This window comes from Phoxinus phoxinus, assembly GCF_949152265.1.
Source record: "Phoxinus phoxinus genome assembly, chromosome: 22".
NCBI classification, from domain to species: domain Eukaryota; kingdom Metazoa; phylum Chordata; class Actinopteri; order Cypriniformes; family Leuciscidae; genus Phoxinus; species Phoxinus phoxinus.
The window spans coordinates 1,196,239-1,221,546 of record NC_136897.1 but is presented as its reverse complement, the minus strand read 5'-3'; the positions used below and the strand labels follow the sequence as shown (position 1 = coordinate 1,221,546).

Here is a 25,308-nt window from a genome sequence, read left to right as displayed (position 1 = left end):
GAACGACGGACACACACGGAATTAGCTTGACGTTGTTGTCGGCAGATTGTCAACGCTAGTTGACGTGTCCATAACTGCGAACGCTGCTTTTTCAGTCATGCAAAGCGACAGCATCCTGTACCACGGATTAATAACATACAAAAACCAACCGTTAATATATATTTATGTATATATATATTTATATATATGTATAGATGGCCTGTCCGGAGGCTGATTTCTCTTCTGAATCTGGCAGCTACCACAATGAATATTGAATAGAAAATAATAATATGGAGTACGACTGTACCAGCAGTAAGTTTATCTAGGACTGTTACTGACAAAAATAGAATCAAATCTGAAGAAGAAGAAGAAGAAAGGCTAAAGTATTACGATTGAAATGTCTACACGATAATAGATACCAGCTATTTATTTATTTTTGTTTCAAAAACATGCATTTATAAGCACTAGTCTATTCTTAAACGTCTACTCTACTAAACCACAGTGCCTGGGGGAAACCAGTCCGAGACGACAGGAGCGCCCACGGTCTGCCCGAGTCCAGTTCAATGTGTGTTTACAAACGCATCACTTCCCATCTGTGACATCATCACCGCTCTGAACACCCGGCGCGAAGCTGACACCATCCATAGTGCAAAATCATCCAGGCCGTTCGCTTCAAGTATACACACATGCAGATTCAGGGTTCGACCGGGAGTGTGTGTGTGTGTGTGTGTGTGTGTGTGTGTGTGTGTGTGTGTGTGTGTGTGTGTGTGTGTGTGTGTGTGTGTGTGTGTGTGTGAAAGACAGAATGGGTGCGATGGAAGAATGGCTTGTGGGTAAAAGGTTTGCGTCAGCGGTTTCTTTGGTATCTGGATGGTTAGATAAGCCTGGCTGATTTTGATCTCAAAAACATGTTTTTTTTTGTGTTTTTTTTAAAGGAACGGGCATCCCATAATGCAACAGCCAAGCTATAAGTATACTTGCAAACTTACAAACAAACAAACAAACAAACAAAAGAATTGAAAGGAAAAGCTGAAAGTTAAACGAGCGCTCTTATGTACATCTGCTAGCGCATGCGTGTCGCTCTGAGAGTGGGCTAGTCTGGAGGAGGTGCCGTGGCCCTCAGGACACGAGGGAAGGGGATTGGTTGTGGTTGACCATGTGAGCGCTGGAAGTGGTGGAGTCTGGGCTGGTCTTGGCCTTGATCTGGAGCCACTTCTCTCCCAGGGCCTTGGCGAAGTGGTCGTCCACCGAGCCGGTGATGGACACGGAGTTGGGCTCGGGCTCCGGCTCCTTGTAGTTCTTGCCCAGACTGCGCCGGAAGTGCTCCTCGATCACGGGGTCGCACGCGGTGTTCGCTGTGGAGCAGGGGAACACACACATGCTTAATTCACTGTGTCTCACTAAAATCTCCTATTATCTCTGTAAAGCGGCTCTCAAACATCTATATGGTTAAAAGCCCTGTATACACAAAGGTGACTTGACAAAGGAACACGCCGTAACTCTGTCTGACGCACACAACGCTAGCCTAGCTTAGCACAAAGACTTGAGGTAAATGGCTCCAGCTAGCATACTGCTCCCAATAAGTGACAAAATAACGCCAACATTTTCCTATTTACATGTTGTGATTTGTATGGTCGCAGTGTGTACAAATAACAAGGTCACATGACACACAGCCATCTTCTGACCGTATACACACTGGGAACTATACTCTCAGAAGGCGAAGCACTGCTACTTCTGCGGAGTGATTGCCCAGAGAAGCCCCGTGGTGAGACGACGAGAGTTCGCTCAGTCTTTGTGCTAAGCTAGGCTAGCGGCACGCACGGAGATGAGAAGGGTAAGTGTGGACTTATCTAACTCTGGGGGATACAGGGAATAAGATAAAGTCACAAAAAGTCGCCGTGTTCCTTTAATAATACCTTTCATTTATTTATATACTTTAGATTTCTTTTTCTCTCTTTGGATTGGTTTGCTGTTGTAACTGTAATGTACTCAAGGACACCGTACAACAAATCAAACTATCAAATCACTAAAAGCTTTTCTTAACAGATCAGTTTTAATCACTTTCCACAGATAGGCTTCAAAACAGAACGTCTTTTTCCTACTTTTTTTTTTTAACGGGCATATTCACACAAAAGTATGACAAAAATGCCCATGTATCCTAGTAAACAGTCAGGTGAGTGAACATAAACAGTTGAGAAAGACTGCGCATGTGTACAGTAACAGTGTATAGGATCCGTTTTTGAAAACCCCCTGAATAACTTATTAACTTAAATGATTTTGCCCAGACTGTCCTCTCAGTGAAAGGTGTACAATTCTGGAATTCATAACCCGATTTTAAATCTGATGCCAGTTTTAATATGTTTAAAGCCACGAAGTCTTGGTTAATTCAGGAACGAACTTGTACTTGTGTTTAGTTTTCTCTCTCTCTTTGGATTGGTTTGCTGTTGTAACTGTACTGTATAAAAGCCCTTCTAGGGACAGTGTTGCACATTAGCGTTAGCTACACACACCGTGATACACTAACGATGGCTGGTGTCACAGTTTTATCTCTTAATTGTATTATTATATTTTTTTTCTCTCTGAAAAGCAAGACAAAATAGTAAAAAGCACATTTGTATTTTATTTACATTTAATTAATGCAATGGTGAGAAAATTGGCAAAATTAATGGAAAAAATGCGAAACCCCGCGTTCGGTATTCGGCCCAGAATTGTCATTTCTGTGCATCCCTACTGTTTATTGTGTCTGTCCCTATACAAATAACACACACAAATTAATATACAGATTGTTACAAGTAAAGACTAGGCAGTTATTTTACTTTTAATTATTTTATTAAATGTCTGTACCTGAAAACTGCCAAACCTGCATGAAAAGCACTTTGTATATGTATATGAAACAAACTGTGTTGCATTATTCTCCTGTTATCTCTGTAAAGCTGCTTTGAAACACTCTGTACTGTAAAGCGCTGTATAAATGAAGGTGACTTGGTACAAATAAATACAATATAACAAAGAAACAATTGCTTGTAATTTTTGTTGCTTACTGTTTACTTTAATAATGTTTTAGATGTATATCACTCAGACTAGTAGTGTTAGCTGTGGTACCAGAATTTGAATAGAGAATTGTGAATCTTCACTGGTATCTAAAATTTCATGGCAGGTAAAAAATGATTTACGGCTGGTTAATGCTCTTAATGTTCTTAGTTTCAGGCCCTGGTTACAACTTCTCAGTTATGGACGTGACACACTGTGTGAGGCAGGAACTGTGAATGATCTGTGACCCAGTATTATGGTTGATAAAAGAGCGGAGGACATTCATACATTACACTTTATATCTGCATAAGTGTCATACAAAGTTATAAATGAATATTTTAACCCGTACAGATGTGTCATTGGAAGCATCAACGCTGCTAGAGCACAGTGAACACTAGCCGTGCACACAGCATATGCGGCGCTCGGATAATGCAAGTCACTTGTACAGTGAAAAATTCTAATTTTGTAAATGTAGACTAACATTTTTTTAGTAAGCTCTCAAACAATAAAAAAAAAATTACAATACAATTTATAAAAAAAATGTGAAATCTGAATGGATACATTTATTTATTAAATTAAAAGATTTGATGGCTAGGGCTGCATAACGATTAATCACAACTAATCGTTTGCAGAATAAAAGTGTGTTTACATCATATATGTGTGTATGTATATATATAAAAAATATTTACATGTTTATATACATTTTTATATTTAAATATAATTTATATTATATATAATTATAAATACTTAATATATAAATAGATTTTTTTCTAAAAATTATACATGCATGTGTGTATTTATATATACATAATTATTATACACACAGTACACACACACATATGATGTAAACACACACTTTTATTCTGCAAACGATTAGTTGCGATTAATCGTTACGCAGCCCTACTTCATACACATTTAAACTTAAGTAACAGGGTTGAATGGTTGATGCGTTTAACAATTATAAAACTGATCAAATAACCTGAGATTTACATAAATGATGTCACTTCCTGCATGTTACAATTAGGCTACTTCTGGTACTGGCAACTGGATTAAATTTAGATGTCAGATCAATAATGTAAGCATTCATAGCTCTCTCTGTAAAGGACTTCCGGTGGAGAATATGAATATGAATATGGCATCCACACGCGGTGTGTGTATATATATGAATATATTGGGTTTGCTGTACTCACAGTTGGAGGGTCTGCGGTAGCTCGGCGCCGGGCCGCTGTGGGACACGGTGCAGTGCGTGAGGTTACAGTTACGGCTGTTCGCCGGGGCACATGTGATCACAGAGGGGCGATTCTGCACACACACACACACACACACACACACATCAGATGAGCAAGTGTCCAGGCAAACAAACACAACAACAACAGCAAATGCAACTAGCGCTTTTAGATTAGTCTACATTGTACAGGCCTGTAAATTTAATCACTAAATCACACAATGTTCATAATTTGATCCTGGTTTCTCCCAATGTTTAATTTGTGTAAGTTGGGGTTTATAAGACACGTAATATTATAGATTTGACTGCACTGACACTACAACACTTGAACTAAACTGAGCTGGATAATGGCACTATTGTCTTCAATAGAGCGGAGTTGAATTGGTTTCATGATGTTGACATAAGCAACATTGATACCGTTACTGAACTCCACATTGAGGAATAATGACACTATTGTCTTTAAAGAGGCATCACAGCAGAATCTGAAGTTTTCCTGTTTATTATATTATAAAGCACTACAGAGATAACGGTATCTTCACTTCCTGATCATGAGTTTTAAATAAAAAAATGTAATAAAACTTCTGTTCATGTCAGAGGATAGTTTAACTGTTTCCTGGAAATTACATGCAGCCAAACATGGTTTGACAGCAGTTTTGGTCCAAACTCTTATCATATGAGTTTTGCACCTTCTAACCCTCTGGTGCTTTTGTTTTTGTTTGTTTATTCATCGGAATTGTACAGAACTTGTTTCTTGGCACTTGCTGCACATGATTCAAAAAGATTAAATGACCAAGAAAAAAAAAAGTCACAAAAATGAGCGCATTGGAAATGAATGGGAAACGCATTTCCTCTAGTGGAAGCGTTTGGTACTGCGCACACAATTCTCAATGAAAGCTCATTTATATATCAAACTCAAATTTAGAAACTTGTTTAGATTTATGACTTAGATTTTTTTGATTTATGAAAGTTTTTGAGTAAAATGTGTTTTGGAAAATATATTATTTATATTTCATATAAAATTGAAAATGGGATTTTTGTGCATTTTTCACAACAGTAACAGTTAAATTGTATAACTTTTTTTCCAAGTAATTTTTTTCCAGTTCAGCAATAATCTAAGTGTCGTCATTAAAACAGGCCAGACTTCAGTCTGTGCTCCAAAGCATTCAAGATTTATATTGTTTAAGTTGGAAATTAAATTTTCAGGTCCATGCTCAAAGTGAATACATGGATTATAACTACTGCATAAATATAATTTACTACCATAAAATCCCCTAAAAACACTATATTATTATCTTTATTTCAATGAAATTAGTGTTTGAGCACATTTTTTATTTAAATAAAAAATACGCGGCCATTTTTGACCGACACAGACACTACAAGATCTATACAAGGTTATATAAAAAAATATTTAAAAAATGATGTGCAACAATTAAATCGCATCCAAAATAAACGTTAGTGTTTACATAATATGTGTATACTGTATAATTATTTTGTGTGCGTGTATATATATATATATATATATATATATATATAAAAATACACACGCATGCATGTATATATTTAAGAAGAATTTGTTCATTTATATTATATATATTTATATAAATATTCATACAGAATAAACATGCAAATATTTATTTATATTTATATATATATACAAAATAATTATACAGTACACACACGTAAAAACAAACGGTAACACTATTTTACAGTGTCCTTGTTACATACGTTACATGCACTTACAGTAATACAGTAAATTACAGTAAATCATACATAATTACATGCAACTAACCCTCAACCAAACTCTAACCCTATAGTGAGTACAAGTAGTTGCTTAATATTTACTCAGTACTTAAATATAATATTACACTGTAACAACGACACCTTAAAATAAAGAGTGTAACTGCACAAACCTTTGTTTTGGATGCAATTAAATCACAATTAATCGTTGTATATATAAACACATGCATGTATATATATAATTATTTACATATATGCATGCGTATATATTTAAGAATATATGATAAATATTTTATGTGTACACACACACACACATATATTCTGCAAACACAAACTTCTGATTGGCCGTTGCCCAGCACTAAGAGCATAATGAGCAGTGAGTGTGTACCTGCTGGCGCTCGACAGGGCTGAGCGCGGGCGAGATGTTGACGCTGTGTTTGGTCAGAGCGAGGGGCTGGTCCATGGCCATGGGCATGTGGGCGTAGAGATGCCCGCCGACGAGACCCACGCTGGGGGGGGCGAGGCGCTCGATGGGGCTGCGGCTGCGCTCCCGAGGGTCCTTGCGATAGTCCCCGTTGGCAGGCTTTCCTCTGCCGGAGAAACAAAGGAGGGATTGTGTGGTGAACGACACAAACAAGCAGAGATATTAATGCATTCAGTGGGTCTGGCAAGAGCTGCGCACCTCCCGCGAGCGATGACTCCATGACAAGGGTTTGTATGGAGTCAATATTATACTCGGTGTGCTCAACAAACCTCTGGTGCTCTTCGCCATGAAAAACATTACATTTGTTTTTTGGAATGGAATGAAACTTGTTAAAGGTTTTGGCACTTGATGTGTGGACAAACAAACATGGACATGATTTGAAAAGGCTAAACGGTCCTGAAAACAATAGTCACACTTGTGCTCCTCGCGGTCAAAAATGTACATTAATGTGAGACGAAGTTCCTCTAGTGGAAGCGTTCGGTACTGCAGCCGAACGACATCTCACTGAAAGCTCATTTACTGAGATATCAGGCTCACATTTTTAACACAACTTGTTTAGGTTTATGGCTTTGATTTTCACTCTCGTATTTTTCATTTGAAAATATTTTTGCATTTTTTATATAATAACTATAAACGCAAAATTCTGTAACTTTTTTTCACTGTGTCGTCTTTGAAAAGAGATCAAACTTAAGTCTGTTGCTCTAAAAAGCATTCAAGATGTACAACAATTTAAGTTGGAAATTACATTTTCAGGTCTATGCTCAAATTTATTATAAATACAGCATAAATATAATTTAGTAGTACCATACAATCCCCTAAAAATACAAAATAATAAATAAATAAAAAACATTATCGAACAAAAATAGTTCATTAAACGTCAATAAAAAAATAATTTCTGTGATTTGTGAACGGCAGGTGAAGAGCACCAGAGAGGGTTAAAGCAAGTGGTTTCATTAGATGGAAACCTGGTCAGATTACCTCGCGATCACTTGATAAGAAAGGTGTGTGTGGAGTCAACATTGCGTATACTCAAGTATTTGCTTGGTGTGCTCAACAAATAATCATTATTATTTTTAAAAAAGTTTTGTTTTTCATTTGATCGAAACCTCATCAGCTTAAGATAAGATAAAACTTTAGTGAAATTTAGCCGTAACCGCAGCATAATCAGGACAAAACCTGACAAAAAGCACATTGCAACTATATATTCCAAAGATAACTGATGTAGGAAGACCAGAAAGCATGATTAGACTAGCTCAGATCGCTTGAAAAGGCTCTTTCCCAATGCCGACCTCCTTTCCTGTTTTTCTTTCCCCCTTTAAAAGAATAGACACACATGCAGCAAAAGCCCAGAGCGCTTTCCACCCTTCCGGAGCGACCGGCCTCCTGTTGCCAACAGAGGAGGCCCAGCGAGGGGCGAGCGCACCATTCAGAAGCCTCCGCCTGCGCTTCACAGGAAGAGAACCTAATACCCTGCCCGGCACACAAGCGCTGGACGACAGCGAGCGAAACTCTAATCAGGTATTTGGAGGAAGTGCTTTCAATGCAGGATCCGCAGCCTCAGTCTGTGGCCGAGGTACGCTGGGTTTCGGCGAGGCTCAGCTGTGTGGGACGCCATCCTTGAAATCGTCTGTTTCTTGGCAACGCAATTGGCAAGCCAAGCATCTGCAAGTAAACCGTTACGTCTACCGGAAATTACCGTCCTCACAATAACTGATGGAAAGCTGGAGAGGGAAATCTGTCACTCCTTCACAATCCCTTCCTCGGCAAGATCAACTTCCAGTGCTAAACATACGCTGAGAACATACGGGCCAGAAGATAACATGAGGACATATGTATATCATGAGATATATATATATATTAGGGCTGTCACTTTACGTACGAAAATCGATTGCACAATCGATTGGACCAACCAACCCAAGAAAATGAAAATAGGGAATCGATTTTAAAGGCCTTTTTTTTTTTTTTTTTACCAAAAAAGTTGTTTTAGGAGGACAGATCAATATAATACACAGAACATGTAGGATGTTGGAAAATAACTGTCTTTTCTGTTAACCAAATGCTTTTTAATATTCGCTATAGGGCTGCAACAAACGATTATTTTGATAATCGATTAATCTAACGATTATTGGACCGATTAATCGACTAATCGACGATTATATTGACAACTAATCAGGAAGTTTGGAATGATTATTCAGCCTTTTCAATAAGTTAAAACATTGAGTTATACATATTATAATCTTTAAAAATAAAATAAAAAATCACTTCAGCTTTTGAAATGGTGTTTTAATGAACTTTAATGAACCTCCAACTAAACAGGTCAACAAAAATAAATCAGCTGCATTGCAGACAAGAATATGTTGAATGTAAACATCTCTTGGCAGCAGTATTAAGAGCTTTATTTCTAAAACCAAGTGTTCAGTTTAATGAAAAGCAGTAAGTAACAAGTGTGCACTGGCTTTTTTGGATTTTCAAATAAGTGCTGAATTAAAATGAAGGAAGGTCAGCATATCAACATGTTCACGTGACAAGCTTGCTCTTTTTTTGTGAGCAAATGTTTCCTGCAGCTGAGAAGATCCGTTCTGCTGTAGTGGAAGTTTGCAAGAATGCAAAGAAAATATCTTTTTTGCAAAGAAAAAACATTTTATTTTAACTCTCTTAGTGATTAAACTGTTGTTTAGACATCATCTTTACTGGGTGTTTAGTTTGAAATCTAGAAGCTATTCACACTAAGGTAACAGTTTAATTTGTAAACATTAATGTATTTACTAACATGAACTATCTAATATGAGCAGCACATTTGTAACATTATTCTTTTTTTTGTTAACATTTTTGTTCATGTTAGTTCATTGTGTTTATATTAATGTAATAGCTAACGTATTTACCTAATAGTGTTACAATAATAAAAACAGCCCTGACTCCTAAGCTCGATCAAGCTTTATTCTATGCAAAATAAATAATCACATAACTGTATTTATATTGTAATTTTTAATATTATCACTTTTATTAATGGTAGTATTGCATTCTCTAATAAAGAGATTTACAACTAGTTAGTTAGCTTCACCTGGAGATTGAACACTCACCGGCTCCTTTTGATCCGGGATGCTTTCTCTTAAGTGCTCCAACATATGTTGTGCTCCCGTGAAACGCAAGCTCAGCCTCGCATGTATTGCACATTACAGCATTTTTAGTTGGCAGTTTTGTGAAACTTTCCCACACCTTACTGGTCCGAACTCGTTTACACTCCGCCATAATTCTCCGTTTATTTACTGTCTATGTAATTCGCGCTGTTTTTTCTTCTACCGCAAAAACATTTGTAACGGCTGCATTACACTCTAGCGCTACAGCGTCGTAGCGGTCAAAACGCGATATTGCAGGCCCATACATTGGTCACGTGAGATCAAACGACTACTCGACAACAAAGATATTTGTCGACAATTTTTTATTGTCGACAATGTCGACTAATCGTTTCAGCCCTAATTCGCTATTACTTCAATGCAAGTGAGCAAGCGCACCGTTGTTTGTTGCTTAGTGACGTGTGTTCAAGTAAGCCAGAAACGCGCAGATTCTGCGCAATACGCTGTATTTAATATATCATGATGACTCACGAGTTGCATATTTGCGCTAAATCCGCACAGATTTGGCTACACGAACTTCCCCAGCAAAGTGAGTAAACATAGAAATACGCCAAATTGGCTCGTGATTTGACAGCGTTACCCACCAAAGTTCATTTTTACCCGCATTTGGCGGATTGGCGGGTGTTAATTTCAATCCCTGAATGTTGCACTCCTGTTTGTCATTGTGCATGAAACTTCACGCCAATAAATCATCGGAAATATTGCTGACTTGTGGGCATCTCAAGCGCCCTCTTTACGCTCGTCCTAATGCCTGTTAGTCATCCGTGGATTTGCCTATATTTGGTTGGAAAATGGAAACGTCTTTAGACATGGAAAATCAATCTTACAATCGATTCAATGAACACTTATGTCTCAAAAATCGAACAGGATTTTTTCACAAAAGTGACAGCCCTAATATATATATATATATGTATCCTTCCAGCCCTGCCGTCATCATGATGTCTTCTGGCCCGTATGTTCACAGCGTATGCTTTTGTGTCAATACCCAGCCCTAAAAAGCAATATTATATATAATAGGGCTGGGTATTGACAAATTTCACAATCTGATTCGATTTCGATTCACAAGCTTGCAATTCAATTCGGACTTGATTCGATTCAATATTGATTATTTTGGATATCAGGTGCAACACATGCCACATATTCTCTTGACTAATGCTGTAAACTATGGAGTCAGTTGTAGTCTAGGCTTCATTAGCCTACTATAATTAACTTATGGTTATATAAACACTTAATTTTTACATTTTTATAATAATAAAGTTATATGAAATAAACATTTAAATGGTGGCAGATTTATACAAACATGCATTAAATATTGAAGAACATTATAATGAATATGTAATATGGTGCATATATTTAGCTAAATGCTCCTCTCTAGAGTTAATTTTTCTAGCTAATTAACGAGTTTATGGTCACTGGATATGGTTTTTCTGAGGTAAATGTGACGTTACATGAAGCTGACATCTTTCCACCGTTGAAACACTGATTGAGCATGACCATGTGACGATACGGAGCTCGATAAGGTGGAGTATCTGTTAGCACACTTCCAGATGCTCATGCATGTTTATCTCGCGCTGTAACTGGTATTAAGGCGGAAGAGAAGATCATGTGCTTCTCTTGAACTGCACCAGAGCGAGCTCACGCCACAGCGCCAACACCGTATTTATGAGTTTCTTAAGAAAATGGACGTAATTTGAAATCTGAGAGTTTGTTTCATATCAATAGTACAGGGCTCAAGACTAACGGCGTCCTATCGTCCTGGGGACGATAGAAAATGTGTTTAGGACGAACAGAAATATTCTCCAGGACGAAATACATTTTTGTATGTGTGTTAATTTATTACTAGCCTATTAGGGTAACTTACTTAGGAAATGCCAAAATTAACCGACCAAGCGCTGACTACAACGGAGCGCGTCTTCTCATGCTGTTACTATAGTTACTCTCACTGGCCGGCTACTCACGCGGAGACTTGTTTTGCGGTACATATTTCGCGCTGCAGGTCTCACAAAACGTTAAAAAATGTAAACGTCTGGGAGAATGAGTAGAGCAGACATATAGATCTGAGTAAGAGTGACAACGCAAAAAAAAAAAAAAAAGAGCGCTATTCGGTCCGGTTTTCTGTGCGCACACACCCGAGCCGAAGCGCGCAGCCATGCACACACACCTATACAGTGCGCAAGGACTGAACTGCTCTCTTTCGTGTCTGAATGGACAAATACACACAACATAATGTCGAAATGTCCGTTTTGGAGAGTATTCACGTAAACTATGTTGGTTTTGTCTTAAACAGTTCGGATGTATGTGTATCGGATGTGCATCCGTGCAATTGGATCCATTGAGTTGTTCATGCGTAAATAAATTAAGTTTTTGTGCTGTCAATACATACATTTTTTTTACGTTTTAGTGCTGTAAATACGTCAGTATAATACGTTTATTTTGCGACGGTTGACATTCACTTTAGGACGGTTAAAATTGTTTTTTAGGATGGTTCCAGGACGGAAGTGAAAAAAGTTAGTCTGGAGCCCTGCTATAGGAATTGGATATATATAATTGGATGGGATGCACGCTACAATGGTCCATTCATTCATCAACTGAAAACAGGATGACTAATCGATTCTTGGGATTTCAGTTCGTAAAATAAGAATAGATTAAAATCTATTTACAGCCCTATTGCTTTACATGTGTGTGACTACTTTAGTTTCCTATCATCACTGTAAAGCTGCTTTGAAACAATCTATATTATTAAGAGCGCTGTATAAATGAAGGTGACTTGACTATCAGCACGACTGCAGACGGAGTAACAACACACACACACACACACACACACACACACACACACACACACACACACACACACACACACACGTTCTGAAAGTTCTGGACTCGTGTGTTCCACAGAAGACAGACATACTAGTTTTAAGCGACTTGGTGACTCAATTTATCATTGAATTTACAGCAAACTTTATCGAGGTACTGGACATTGATATGAACTTCATACTAGCATCCAACTTTACATTGTTCAGCTAATTTTTGCAGGTAAAACCTATGGAATCAGGAATTACTTGAGGTCAGGAATCTGATACTTGTTACAAAATTAAAATTGTGTGTACTATACTGGACAACTCTTAAAGTGACAGCACTTTATGTCTAATGTATATTTAATTTATAAAGTGCAGTGTTATTTTACGTTTGATTAGTTTCTGTACCTGAAAAATCTTAAAATACTGTTTATTTCAATCGTATCTTTGTTCAGTTGTATCTAGTTACTTAAAACAGTGTTTTAAGGAGCCGTCGGTGTATGAATGAGTGAGTGAATGGGTGAATGTGAGGCAATATTGTAAAGCGCTTTGGTGGCCATTGGGTCTGTGAAAGCGCTATATAAATGCAGTCCATTTACCATTTAGTTGTCGCGATTGCTATTTTATTTGTTCTTTTTTTTAATTACAGAGTGTTTACTTGTCTTTAATAATGCTTGAAATGTATATTAGCTAGGCTAGTTGTTCTTCTATGGTGTTTTTAAACCACAGGCAAACGCTCCTTGCGTAAGTGTTCTTCAGCCTGTTGATCTGTGCTCATGATATTCAGATTTTTACCTTATTGGAATCGAAATTAGGATTCGATAAGAATCGTCATCGGTAAGCAGAATCGAAATCGGAATCGTTAAAATTAAAACAATACCCAACCCTATGGGTTTCTTACTCCGGGATTTGCCATGTAAACTAACAGAAAGCTGCTAGGCTGGAAGGTGACATCCGTGATCCACACAATCGCTGCACTATTGACGTTTTTTGCCTGAGGATTTTTGACCATTTCGCTAATGTGGCCTCACCTTTTCACCGTAGCACAACAATAATGTGAATCTATACCGGCTCCAGGCATCACATTATTAGCAGTAAGGTCAGATCTAAGAGAAAACCTGCTGAAAGCCTCTTCACTCAAGATCCTTTGAAAACAAACAGCAAAGAGGCCTTTTCATGCGATCTCTCGGTTCCCTGCGACTCCTCTCTGATGAGCAATAACCCACCAGTGCTTTCAGGACGCTCGCTCCGAGAGGGAACACTCAGTTATTCGGGATTCTGAAGAGCATGAGTCTACTTTCACATCAAGCTATTGCGTGTTTTGATGTTTTAGGCTCAATATAATAGTAAATAATGTGCTAACTTTTAGTACTGTGACGGTAACAAGACTTAGTATTCAAGGAGCAATCTTTGTGCCATTGAGCTGGATGTAAAGTAACTTTATTTAAAAACAACAACAGTTTAACTAACTAGATTTGGCAAGATCATTTTCAAACCATTGCTCTGCCATGACAGTAGTTGAACATCTATGGCCAGTTTTCTCTTTTAGGTCATTTAATCTGGTGCTCTTTGGTCACTTTTGACAAACAAAATCGGACTTTTTTTTTTTATCGTAATGGTACGAAACTTGGTAAAGGTTTTGGCACTTGCTGTGTGGACACACAAAAATCATGGACATGATTCGAAAAGGTTAAATGGTCCTGTGAAAAATAGTCACTTGTGCTCCACACTAGGGCTGGGACGGTATGGATGTTTTCTTACCCCGGTTGAAAAGCAAGAAATTCCCGCGGTATAGTGGTAAACCATCGCCCATAGACCTCAAGACAACCCGCGGATGGCGGGCGGGTGCGGTTTTGAAAATTGGTCAAAAAAACGTTGGTGCAGATGGATGGTGAACGGATGATGAGTTTTGCGATGCGCTTGCGGATGAATAATAGCCCATCCGCGCATCTCTAGAATGGAATCTATTATGCGTCATGAAACATTGCGTTCCCCAACTCACGACAGGTCGGATTTTCTCCATCGTTTGATAAGTTTAGTTTAGAAAACCTTGAAACCATGTCATTAGACACAACGTGCACACACGTGCAGGTCAATGTTTGTTTGTTTTTTGCGGTGATGACGGTAACTAGCTCAGACCGCGGTAGGCGTCACGTGACCGTGGTATTGCGGTAACCGCCCCAGCCCTACTCGCAGTCAAAAATGAGCGCATTGGAAAGTTCCTCTAGTGGAAGCGTTTGGTACTGCAGCCGAACAACATCTCACTGAAAGCTCATTTAAAGGTCCCATGACATGAAATTTTCATTTTTTGAGGTTTTTTAACATTAATATGAGTTCCCCTAGCCTTTATATGGTCCCCAAATTTCTAGAAATTTAAATTGGTGTAAATCGAGCTTTTGCTATCTTTCTCTGCCTTTGAGAAAGTGGACGCTCAATCGGGCTGATCTTGAATCTCGTCCGTATGACGTCATACGGAGGAAATGTTACCTCCCCTTTCTCTGCTTTGCCGCCCAGAGAATATTTCCCGCATGAGAAAATGAGCTAGGAAGTAGGAACGCGTGCGCGCGATTTTAGTTTGTCCTAGGGAGATATCATGGCTTTTGAGCGAGCGAAGCATAATAATTGCTCAATAATTGGATGTACAAATGAACACCGAAGCCTTTCTTTAGTTCCTTCATCCAAGCCCCAGAAGAACCAGTGGATTCATTTCATTTTCTCTGGAAATGCGCCGACACAACTCCCCAAAGTTTTGCATGTCTGCGGCATACATTTCACCGACGACTGTTTCCTCAGCTTGGGTCACTACAGAGCTGGCCTCGACGAACGTCTGAAAATAAATCGATCGAGCTAACGTTACCAAGCAACAATTTCTGATGTGTAATTGTTCAAGTTCAGACAGGTAATCTTTCTCTCAAATCGTTCAATACTGCTGTTTATGCCTCAGTAAGTCAAGCCAGTGACTAAAATATTAACTTCACATCGTTTATTTTAGTAGGATGAAAATAATCGTATTTAAATTGTGAATAAATTATATACAGAAAGCGATCAAAGAACAATCTTTGTAGGAATCGCGCGCACGCGTTTCTACTTCCTAGCTCATTTTCTCATGGACACAGCGCGATCGAGTTTATCTGGACACTTGCCAAACTCGTTATGAAATCAATGACGCACGTTACACTGCACATGATCGCTCTTACTGTATTTACATGATCGTGTTTGCATTGGTGAAAGCAGAGAGAGTGCAGAAACTGCGTTGCAATGATAAGATCTTCATTCTCGCGATCAACAACAGACTCTCATCTGCTCAATGCTCATCACGGCAACATTTTATGTGATGGGAATAGATCTAAATACTTTAAAAACTTATGACGATTTGTTAATCTCGATAGCTGTAATAGTAAAAACGTATAATAGCTGTAGTAAAAGTATTCGAGAGAGTTTCACATGTAATAAGTAGCTATTTCATATGCAAGCATGTCAGCCAATCACAGCAGTGGCCGGTTACACTGAAGTCTCACAGCAGACACGCCCCTTCAAACAGAGCGTTCAAATCAGAGGCTAAAACTGGGCTAGGAAAAATGCCTTTTGTTTCTAAATTATGACTATTTTTTATCTAAAAAACATACTAACATTATAAGGGCAACCCAGGAAACATTATAAAATAATATAATAACCCCATGTCATGGGACCTTTAAGATATCAGGCTTCTTTAGAGTATAAAGCATGATTTTGAAAATATATATTTCTTATATTAAAAAAATCAATACACGTAAAATTACGTTACTTTAATAAGTGTCACCCCCCTTTTTTTGAATAGAGATGAAAATGCACATTCCGAACTTAAATGTTTGTAATTCAAGAATGCTTTGGAATATAGATATGAGATTGGTCTTGTTTTAAAGAAGAAATTTGGCAGATTTTTTGTAGAAGTGAAATAAATTAAGAAAGTGTAACAGAAAAAAAGTTATAGAAGTTTGAGTTTATGAAAATATAAAATTTAATTATTCATATTTTATATGAAATATATTTTTTGAAAACCTGGGTGACTCTAAAACTGCAAAAAAAAAAAAAAAAAAAAAGCCAAAAATCTAAACAAGTTGTGTTTTAAATTTTAGGTTGATAATATCTAAAAAAAATTGCTTTCAGTGAGATTTTGTTTGGGTGCAGTACCACACTTCTCTACTAGTGGACATTACTGCCCATATAAGGATCCTCTGTAATTTATTTTGAAAATCAGTCACCAAATATATAAACTAGAGATTGTAAGCTTTCAATTGATATATAGTTTGTCAATATTAGTTTAGGTTTAGTATAGGATATTACTATTTTAAATATGTAATGACTTTGGGCCCACCGGTGGGCCGGTGACACTTAAGGAGTTTTAAGTTCCCTTTTTTAAACTTTTTTTCACTTCAGCAATAATCTGCCAAGTGTCGTCTCTCTCTTTAAAAAGAGATCAAATTTTAGTCTGTCGCTCCAAAGATTTTCCACGGTTTAAGGTGGAAATTAAATATTCAGGTCTATGCTCAAAAAAGTGAATAAATGGATTATAAATACAGCGTAAATATAATTTAGAATAAAAAAATATCCTAACAACACAAAATAAAAAACATTATCAAGCTATAGAAGATATAGCATTAATTTCATTGACAAAAAAAAAAACAATTTAATTTAGCTCGATTCTTGACCAACGCACGAAGAGCACCAGAGGGTTACGTTAACAGCACGATGCTTTGTCCATCAGTTCCCCTAGAAAACACATGCGAGTAAACGGATCTACACACTGAAAGCGCACGCAGGATGGATACGGTAGGCAGTCGGATCAAAACTTTATAGAAGTGATGTGAGGAACTCTACAAGACTCACTTTAGTCACAGATGCAGGCCAATAAAACTAGGGACGTTTTCTCATAATAGCATTTCATAGCCGTGCGGCAAAACCTCACGATCCCACCACGGATCTTGGCAGGAAGATTTCTCTCTTATTTCTCTCTTAAGTCACTGGACCATCGCCCACAAAGATACAGGAAACATCTGGGAGAAATCAGGACGAGGAAAGCAGAACCACAGGATACACACAGTCACAACTGTGGAAGCGGTTCTTCATACGCACTGCTCAATATCAGCCATTTTTCTAGCATTCTTATAACAAATGTGCTTTAAAACATTAGCCAAAGAGCTTTATTAAAAGCATGAGCCGTTAAACTAGTGTTAAATTTATATTTCTCAATGAATACATTAACTTCCCATTTGTAAATGTTAAATGTGGTTACTGAAGCTACTAAAACATTTTGGCACGGTGATTATTTTTGGCGCAGGTTTTAAAAGGAGCATCCAAAAAGGTAAATGGCTAGTTTCAGAGTTTGGATTGAGTTTCACTGTGTGTGTGTAATCAGTTTAAAAGCGTTCGGCTAACTTGCTTTGACAAATTATTATCCAAACGCAAATGAGCCACTCGTGTGTTTGTTTATATATAAAAAGTTAGCAGAAAAACATTATTTTATAAACCCTAAACCACACTGGCAGTGCCTTTTCATGACTCTCTGTTTGGCTGGCTTTGAATGCATGAGAAATACGCAGTTTCCAAGTTCCCAGCAGGAACACACAGGCTGCCGTGGACTATTCCCAACTCCAGGAGAACATCAGACGGCAGTCTTTCCTCGCTTCCTATAGGGGAGATTTACGTCAAACATTGAAAGTATAGACTGCTAATGATAATGTCTGATCTACACAGAGACAATTTTATAACTTTTAAGTATCGTTTCAGGCTCGACTAGAACAGGTTTTCCTGCTTGAATGTTGATTATTTTCCTCATATTCTCCATTGTTGCGGCTCCTCTCTTCCCAGTCTGTTAGTAACGCTCTGTTTACTTCCTGTCTCTATGAAGCCCCTCCTTCTGTAAAGCACACTGTGCTCTGATTGGTCGGCTGGAGCAGTGTGTTGTGATTGGTCGAACGCTACCGAGTGTTTGGGAAATGTCCCGCCCCTTTCCATAACCGCCAGTTTAACACACTACTGACTAACTCAACCAGGCCCCGCCCCTTTATTCTGCGCATAAATTATTCAAATGAGGAATATTGACGTGGTCGTTTCCGGGAGAAACTCAAGACTACAATGGAGGCGTTTCACTGACACTGATACAGAGAATAACTCCCTTTTCATGCTCAAACATCAACATTACACACTAAACACAGACGGAAAACAGCAGAGTAGTTCCTATTCTCTTTCAACAATGTCGATTTAACTGTTTGTGTTTAACTTCTCGTGCTCAAATTTAACAGTACGAGTTGTTTTAAACTTTAACTGAATAGATTTATGCTCAAACATCAACATCACACACTAAACACAGATGGGAAACAGCAGAATAGGTCCCATTCTCTTTAAACCTTCCTTTTAAAGATGCCACTCTCAGTCATTTAGACGTCAACAGGAACAGTGAGCTTTATTCAGCATTGGGGCGTCTCCAGTGGGACAAGCTTCCAGCACGCAGTGGGCCGACCGGATAACAGGCCCTTTGTTTTCATGGAAGCAGTGAAAATGAGAAAATGGCCCCCACCCCGACACAGGCCCACTCGACGACAATATGTCTCCCGGAGTCTGCCGTTTTATTAGCCTACGAGTTTTCACTGGGAGCTGCGTATGAAGAGTCGTATCTCTTTGTTTTAAACTGTTTAGTCTGGCACGAGCAGAGAAGACCAGGCAGTAAACAAACGCGTAGACAAACTCCTTACAAAGCCTACAGATCAAAAACAAGCATAACATGAAACCACTCTAAACACTCGACGCATGATTATAACTACAGAAATGCTTAAAATAACGTTCCGACTCTGGACAAAAGCTTACGGTGAGTAGAAGCACAGGAAGAGTGATTTTCTTTCCCAGCCCCCACTCCTTCATTCCCTTCTATAGAAAAACGGGATCATGGAAACCCGAGCTGCTTCAGTCTGTGGTGTCCGGTTTCTCCCGCAAACTCACGGCTCATTCACATCCACACTGATCAAAATCACATCAATATGGAGGAACACGGAGGAAAATGAACAATTCAAGCCTCAGTTCAAATTGGGAAAACAAGGAAAAACTTGAGCAGAAAGTGTTATAAAAGTTATAAGTTCAGGACTAAGAAAAACAACAGAGGTATAAAAGGCATCTTTTGTTTCACAAACACTTCAGCTTGAACCTTTTACACAACTCGAATTTCTGAAGTCAAATTAAGTTGAAAACGCTTTAAATAATTTATTTTCTAATTAGAATTATATTGTAAAATTGTTGTTTCTGCAGAGGTTTGCTAATGATTAATGATCAAATAGTTCACTAGTAATTCTTAGATTAATAAATGTTGGAACTAAACGATACATTCACATAATCCAAACCACTTGCACTTCAACAAAACAAAAAACTTTAGCATGTTCATCTAAATACACTGAACAAGAGCACATTCTGTGTATCAACTAGCAAATGCAGTGTGAAGAACGTGAACGGGATCTTGTCATTAGTCACTTCAGAGGACATGCGGGAAACCAAGTGTTAAAGTTAATGAAAAGGAAAGGCATTGTTAAGCAAAAGTGCAACTCTCAGCACTAGCAGGACACGCACTGCGACGGGGACGAGCTCAAATAGTGTTTGTGTGTCAGAGTGAGAGCGTTACAAGAGTACATCTATTTAGTCGAAGTTTAAAACAACCGTGCTGTTAAATTTGAGCACAAGCTAAACAAACACAATGTCAAAGTGACATTGTTTAAAGAGAATAGGCCCTATTGTGCCCGTTACCCTGTTCATCTGTGTTTAGTGTGTAGTGTTGCGGTTCGATCATGAAAAGCTCCAGTTCTTTATATCTGTGTGTGTTCCTGAACTCCTGAAACGTCTCCACTGTACTTAGGGCTGGGCGATATGGCAAAAATATCATATCACGATTTTTTTCAGGAAAATCACGATTCACGATTTTATCACGATTCCTTTTCATGTTGGTTTTACTATTTTGCAAGTGACTGAGCATCACAGCCAAACTAATGTCCCTATTTTAAAAACAAAGCCTTAGGTAACAAAATATAAAATAAAAAAGAATGGCAGACATTTAGGCCAAAGTGGCGAAGATAAAAAATATTTGTCATTGTCTGTTATTAAAAATTAAGAACATAGATACACATACACAACTTAATATACAAATTAAATAAACAGTGCTTTTTTCAGCTACAGGTGTATTTAACAGCATTGAAGAAAGTAATTAAATTAACAAATATGAAAATAAAACAACATCGACTTCACTGTATAACTTTTACATTGATTCTTATTAAAGCTACTATTAAAGTTCTCAGTCAAGAGTGAGTGAGATGCTCTTTGTATTTTGTTATTTATTAACAGGGATAGTTCTCCCAAAAATGTAAATTCTCTCCAGCCGCTTTAAACTGAATAAGTCTCCCTCTTCTGTTGAAAATAAAAGTTATTTGGAGGAATGTGGGTAAACAAACAGTTGATGTACCCCAGTGACTTCCATAATAGTTTTTTTTCCCACTATGGTAGTCAATGGGGACCAGCAACCGCCCGGTTAGCCACACTCCTCAAAATATCTTCTTTTGTGTTCAGCACAAGAAATAAATTAATACAGGTTTGGAACAACATTAGAGAGTAAATAATGACAGAATTTTTATTTTTGGGGTAACTATCCCTTTAAGGACAAGCGGCTGCATGTTACTATTAGGGCTACTGTCACTTTAAGATCTGCGCGCAACGAGTCTACACGCATTTGACAAGCAGATTTTTTCTTCATTTTTTCTATTGTTCTTTCACTTTAGACATAACCAACTTTTTTTATGTAAACCTTGTGTTTATTTGACAGTATTAGCACAATAAGACTCGAAAGATAACTTAGTCCAGTAATCAGACGCTGTTAGACAGGCTTTAGTGCATGTGCGCGCGTCGGGTGTTTGCGCTCAGTTAGAACAGCGCATCAGCAGCGAATGACATGTTTAACCGGCAAGGCTTTAAAGCACATGCAAATAATAAATTTTTATGAACTACAGAGTCCCGTTCCTCTGCATTTCATGTGGATATACGTCGCGCTGTACAGTATGTTGAGACAGAGGCGCCAGAAATGCAAACTGATAAAATGGACGATCCTACGATATTTCTTCAAAAGCAGATCGTGGAGACATTTTAATCGTCCACGATCAAAAATCATAATATCGCACACCCCTAACTGTAGTCTTGAGCTTCTTCCTCATTATAATAATGTATGCGCAGAATAAAGGGGCGGGGCCTGGTTGAGTTAGTTAGCAGTGTGTTAACTGGCGGTTATGGTAAGGGGCGGGACATTTCCCAAACACACTTGAAGCGCTCAACCAATCACAACACACTGCTCCAGCCGACCAATCAGAGCACAGTGTGCTTTTCAGAAGGAGGGGCTTCATAGAGACAGGAAGTAAACCGAGCGTTACTGACAGACTGGGAAGAGAGGGGCCGCAACAATGGAGAATATGAGGAAATAATCAACATTCAAAGCTGTTATAGTAGAGCCCAAAAACATTGCCATGCTAATTAGCACTTTAATCTCTGAGCTTCTATTGTTCTCACTGGCTCTTGCACTCGGATCCTAATTTATAGAACAAATTGGTGGTCATAAATCAGTGCGCTGCTCTGCCCAGCACCAGTGTGGCTTTTCTCTTCTGAACAGCAGCTCTCATGTCCCAGAATGCCGCTCTTCCAAACGGGTCTGGAATGTGGGGAATGTTGAGCTCTGCCATGAGGGCTCGGCCAGCGCTACACACAGCCCATGTGCTCGTGCTCCACTGCGAGCTCGGGAATCCCAGGAATCCCAGGCCCTCAGCACATTCCCAAGCATTCCCGAAGCTCTTTCTACAGGATCTGCCCTAACTTAAAGGGATAGTTCACCCCAAAATTAAAAATAGCCCGTGATTTACTCACCCTGAAGTCATCCAAGGTGTATATGACTTTCTTCTTCAGACGAACACAATCTGTGTTATATAAAAAAAAATGTCCTGCTCTTCCAAGCTTTATAATGGCAGTGAATGGCCGTTTATGTTTGGAAGTCCATAAAAGTTCATCTATCCATCATAAAAGTGCATCTATCCATCATAAATGTGCATCTATCCATCATAAAAGTGCATCTATCATCATAAAAGTGCATCTGTCTATCATAAATGTGCATCTATCCATCATAAAAGTGCATCTATCCGTCATAAAAGTGCATCTATCCGTCATAAATGTGCATTTATCCGTCATAAATGTGCATTTGTCCATCATAAAAGTGCATCTATCCATGATAAATGTGAATTTGTCCATCATAAATGTGCATCTATCCACATTAAAAGTGCATCTATCCATCATAAAAGTGCATCTATCCATCATAAAAGTGCATCTATCCATCATAAAAGTGCATCTATCCATCATAAAAATGCATCTATCCATCATAAAAGTGCATCTATCCGTCATAAAAGTGTATCTATCCGTCATAAATGTGCATTTGTCCATCATAAAAGTGCATCTGTCCATGATAAATGTGCATTTGTCCATCATAAAAGTGCATCTATCCATCATAAAAGTGCATCTATCCATCATAAATGCATCTATCCATCATAAATGTGCATCTATCCATCATAAAAGTGCATCTATCCGTCATAAAAGTGCATCTATCCGTCATAAATGTGCATCTATCCATCATAAAAGTGCATCTATCCGTCATAAATGTGCATTTGTCCATCATAAAAGTGCATCTATCCATCCTAAATGTGCATCTATCCGTCATAAATGTGCGTCTATCCATGATAAAAGTGCATCTATCCATCATAAATGTGCATCTATCCATCATAAAAGTACATCTATCCATCATAAAAGTGCATCTATCCATCATAAATGTGCATCTATCCATCATAAAAGTGCATCTATCCGTCATAAATGTGCATCTATACATCATAAAAGTGCATCTATCCGTCATAAATGTGCATTTGTCCATAATAAAAGTGCATCTATCCGTCATAAAAGTGCATCTATCCGTCATAAATGTGCATTTGTCCATCATAAAAGTGCATCTATCCATCATAAATGTGCATCTATCCGTCATAAATGTGCGTCTATCCATGATAAAAGTGCATCTATCCATCATAAAAGTGCATCTATCCATCATAAAAGTGCATCTGTCCATCATAAAAGTGCATCTATCCATGATAAATGTGCATTTGTCCATCATAAAAGTGCATCTATCCATCATAAATGTGCATCTATCCGTCATAAATGTGCGTCTATCCATGATAAAAGTGCATCTATCCATCATAAAAGTGCATCTGTACATCATAAATGTGCATCTGTACATCATAAATGTGCATCTATCCGTCATAAAAGTGCATCTATCCATCATAAAAGTGCATCTGTCCATCATAAATGTGCATCTATCCGTCATAAAAGTGCATCTGTCCATCATAAATGTGCATCTATCCATGATAAAAGTGCATCTATCCATCATAAATGTGCATCTATCCGTCATAAATGTGTCTATCCATGATAAAAGTGCATCTATCCATCATAAAAGTGCATCTATCCATGATAAATGTGCATCTATCCGTCATAAATGTGCGCCTATCCATGATAAATGTGCATCTATCCATCATAAAAGTGCATCTGTCCATCATAAAAGTGCATCTATCCATCATAAAAGTGCATCTGTCCATCATAAAAGTGCATCTGTCCATCATAAATGTGCGTCTATCCATCATAAAAGTGCATCTATCCATCATAAAAGTGCATCTGTCCATCATAAAAGTGCATCTGTCCATCATAAATGTGCGTCTATCCATGATAAATGTGCATCTGTCCAAGGTGTAAATATCAGCAGTTTGTCGCATTACTCGCATAAGTTGAGCTTAGACTTAAGTGGAATCCGTATGTTTGTTTGGCAGGAAGCTAGTTATTTTACTTTATAAAGTTTTAAATATGGATATTTTTCTTATACAAACGCATGGCTTCACTTCAGAAGGCCTTTATTGACCCCGCAGGACCTGTGGAGTACTTTAATCATGGATAAACTTTTATTGACTTCAAAACAGAAACGGCCATTATAAAGTTTGGAAGAGCCAGGACATTTTTTAATATAACTTTGTGTTCGTCTGAAAGAAGAATGTCATATACAGCTAGGATGACTTGAGAGTGAGTAAATCATGGGCTAATTTTAATTTATGGGTGAACTATCCCTTTAAACTGCTTTCTAATTTCCATGTTGGTGGAACACACACACACACACACACACACAGCTTCCAAATCGAGACGTGAAATTATCGGTTCCACTTACAACTGTGCGGCGAACAGCCGGCTCATCTTGGCCACATGCTCGCTGTTGCAGTCGATGTCCTGGTCTGGTTGGTCGGCGCTGTGTTTCCTCTTGCTGGGGCTGATGGGAGGCGGACCGGTCCGGTGATTGCTGACCGCAGAGGACAGGGACATGGACTGCTTTCTGGACTCGCCTCTCAGAGCAGCCTCACCTGCAAACACAACACAACTAGCATTAATAACACGGAACAGAACTCAGTTTACACCGTAGCGCACCGTTCTGCTTTTGTAGCGTGTGATGAGAAGCAGGGCCGCCCTCGACTTAAGTTTTTCTAGCCGACTAGTAGCCGTTCATTTAAACCATTAGTCTACTAATCGTGCGTTTATATTAATAAGCCATAAATCATAATAATGCGCCTATATAAAATACATAGCCAAATCAACGCACAAATTCAAACATAAAGCTTGCCACGGCGCACGAGCAAACATAATGATTATAAATGTGTCGTGGAAAAAACAGAATGAGACTGTCTAAACATTTTAATAATGAATTGGTAATGTTTTCTGTGTTTTCGGCTGCAGAGATTAAGTCAACGATGCTGACTTTCATGCGGATTGCGTAATCGGAAAATGTTTATTTTCCATTGGAAT

At 38.2% G+C, this 25,308-nt stretch overlaps 1 protein-coding gene across 2 annotated transcripts in view; it reads right to left on the bottom strand.

Annotated features, from left to right (window-relative positions):
• Positions 1-392: 392 nt before the first annotated feature.
• The window catches only part of vgll4b (vestigial-like family member 4b), a 68,221-nt gene continuing 43,305 nt past the window's right edge, over positions 393-25,308 (bottom strand). The window contains exons 2-5 of one of the 2 annotated variants that reach the window (XM_079597522.1): positions 24,680-24,869; positions 6,360-6,561; positions 4,200-4,311; positions 393-1,334 (exon numbers count right to left, since the gene is read on the bottom strand). In XM_079597522.1, the coding sequence (XP_079453648.1) occupies positions 1,099-1,334; positions 4,200-4,311; positions 6,360-6,561; positions 24,680-24,869 (740 nt within the window). In that variant the 3' untranslated portion in view covers positions 393-1,098. The remainder of the gene's footprint in view (positions 1,335-4,199; positions 4,312-6,359; positions 6,562-24,679; positions 24,870-25,308) is intronic. The other variant, XM_079597523.1, reaches the window with a different exon arrangement.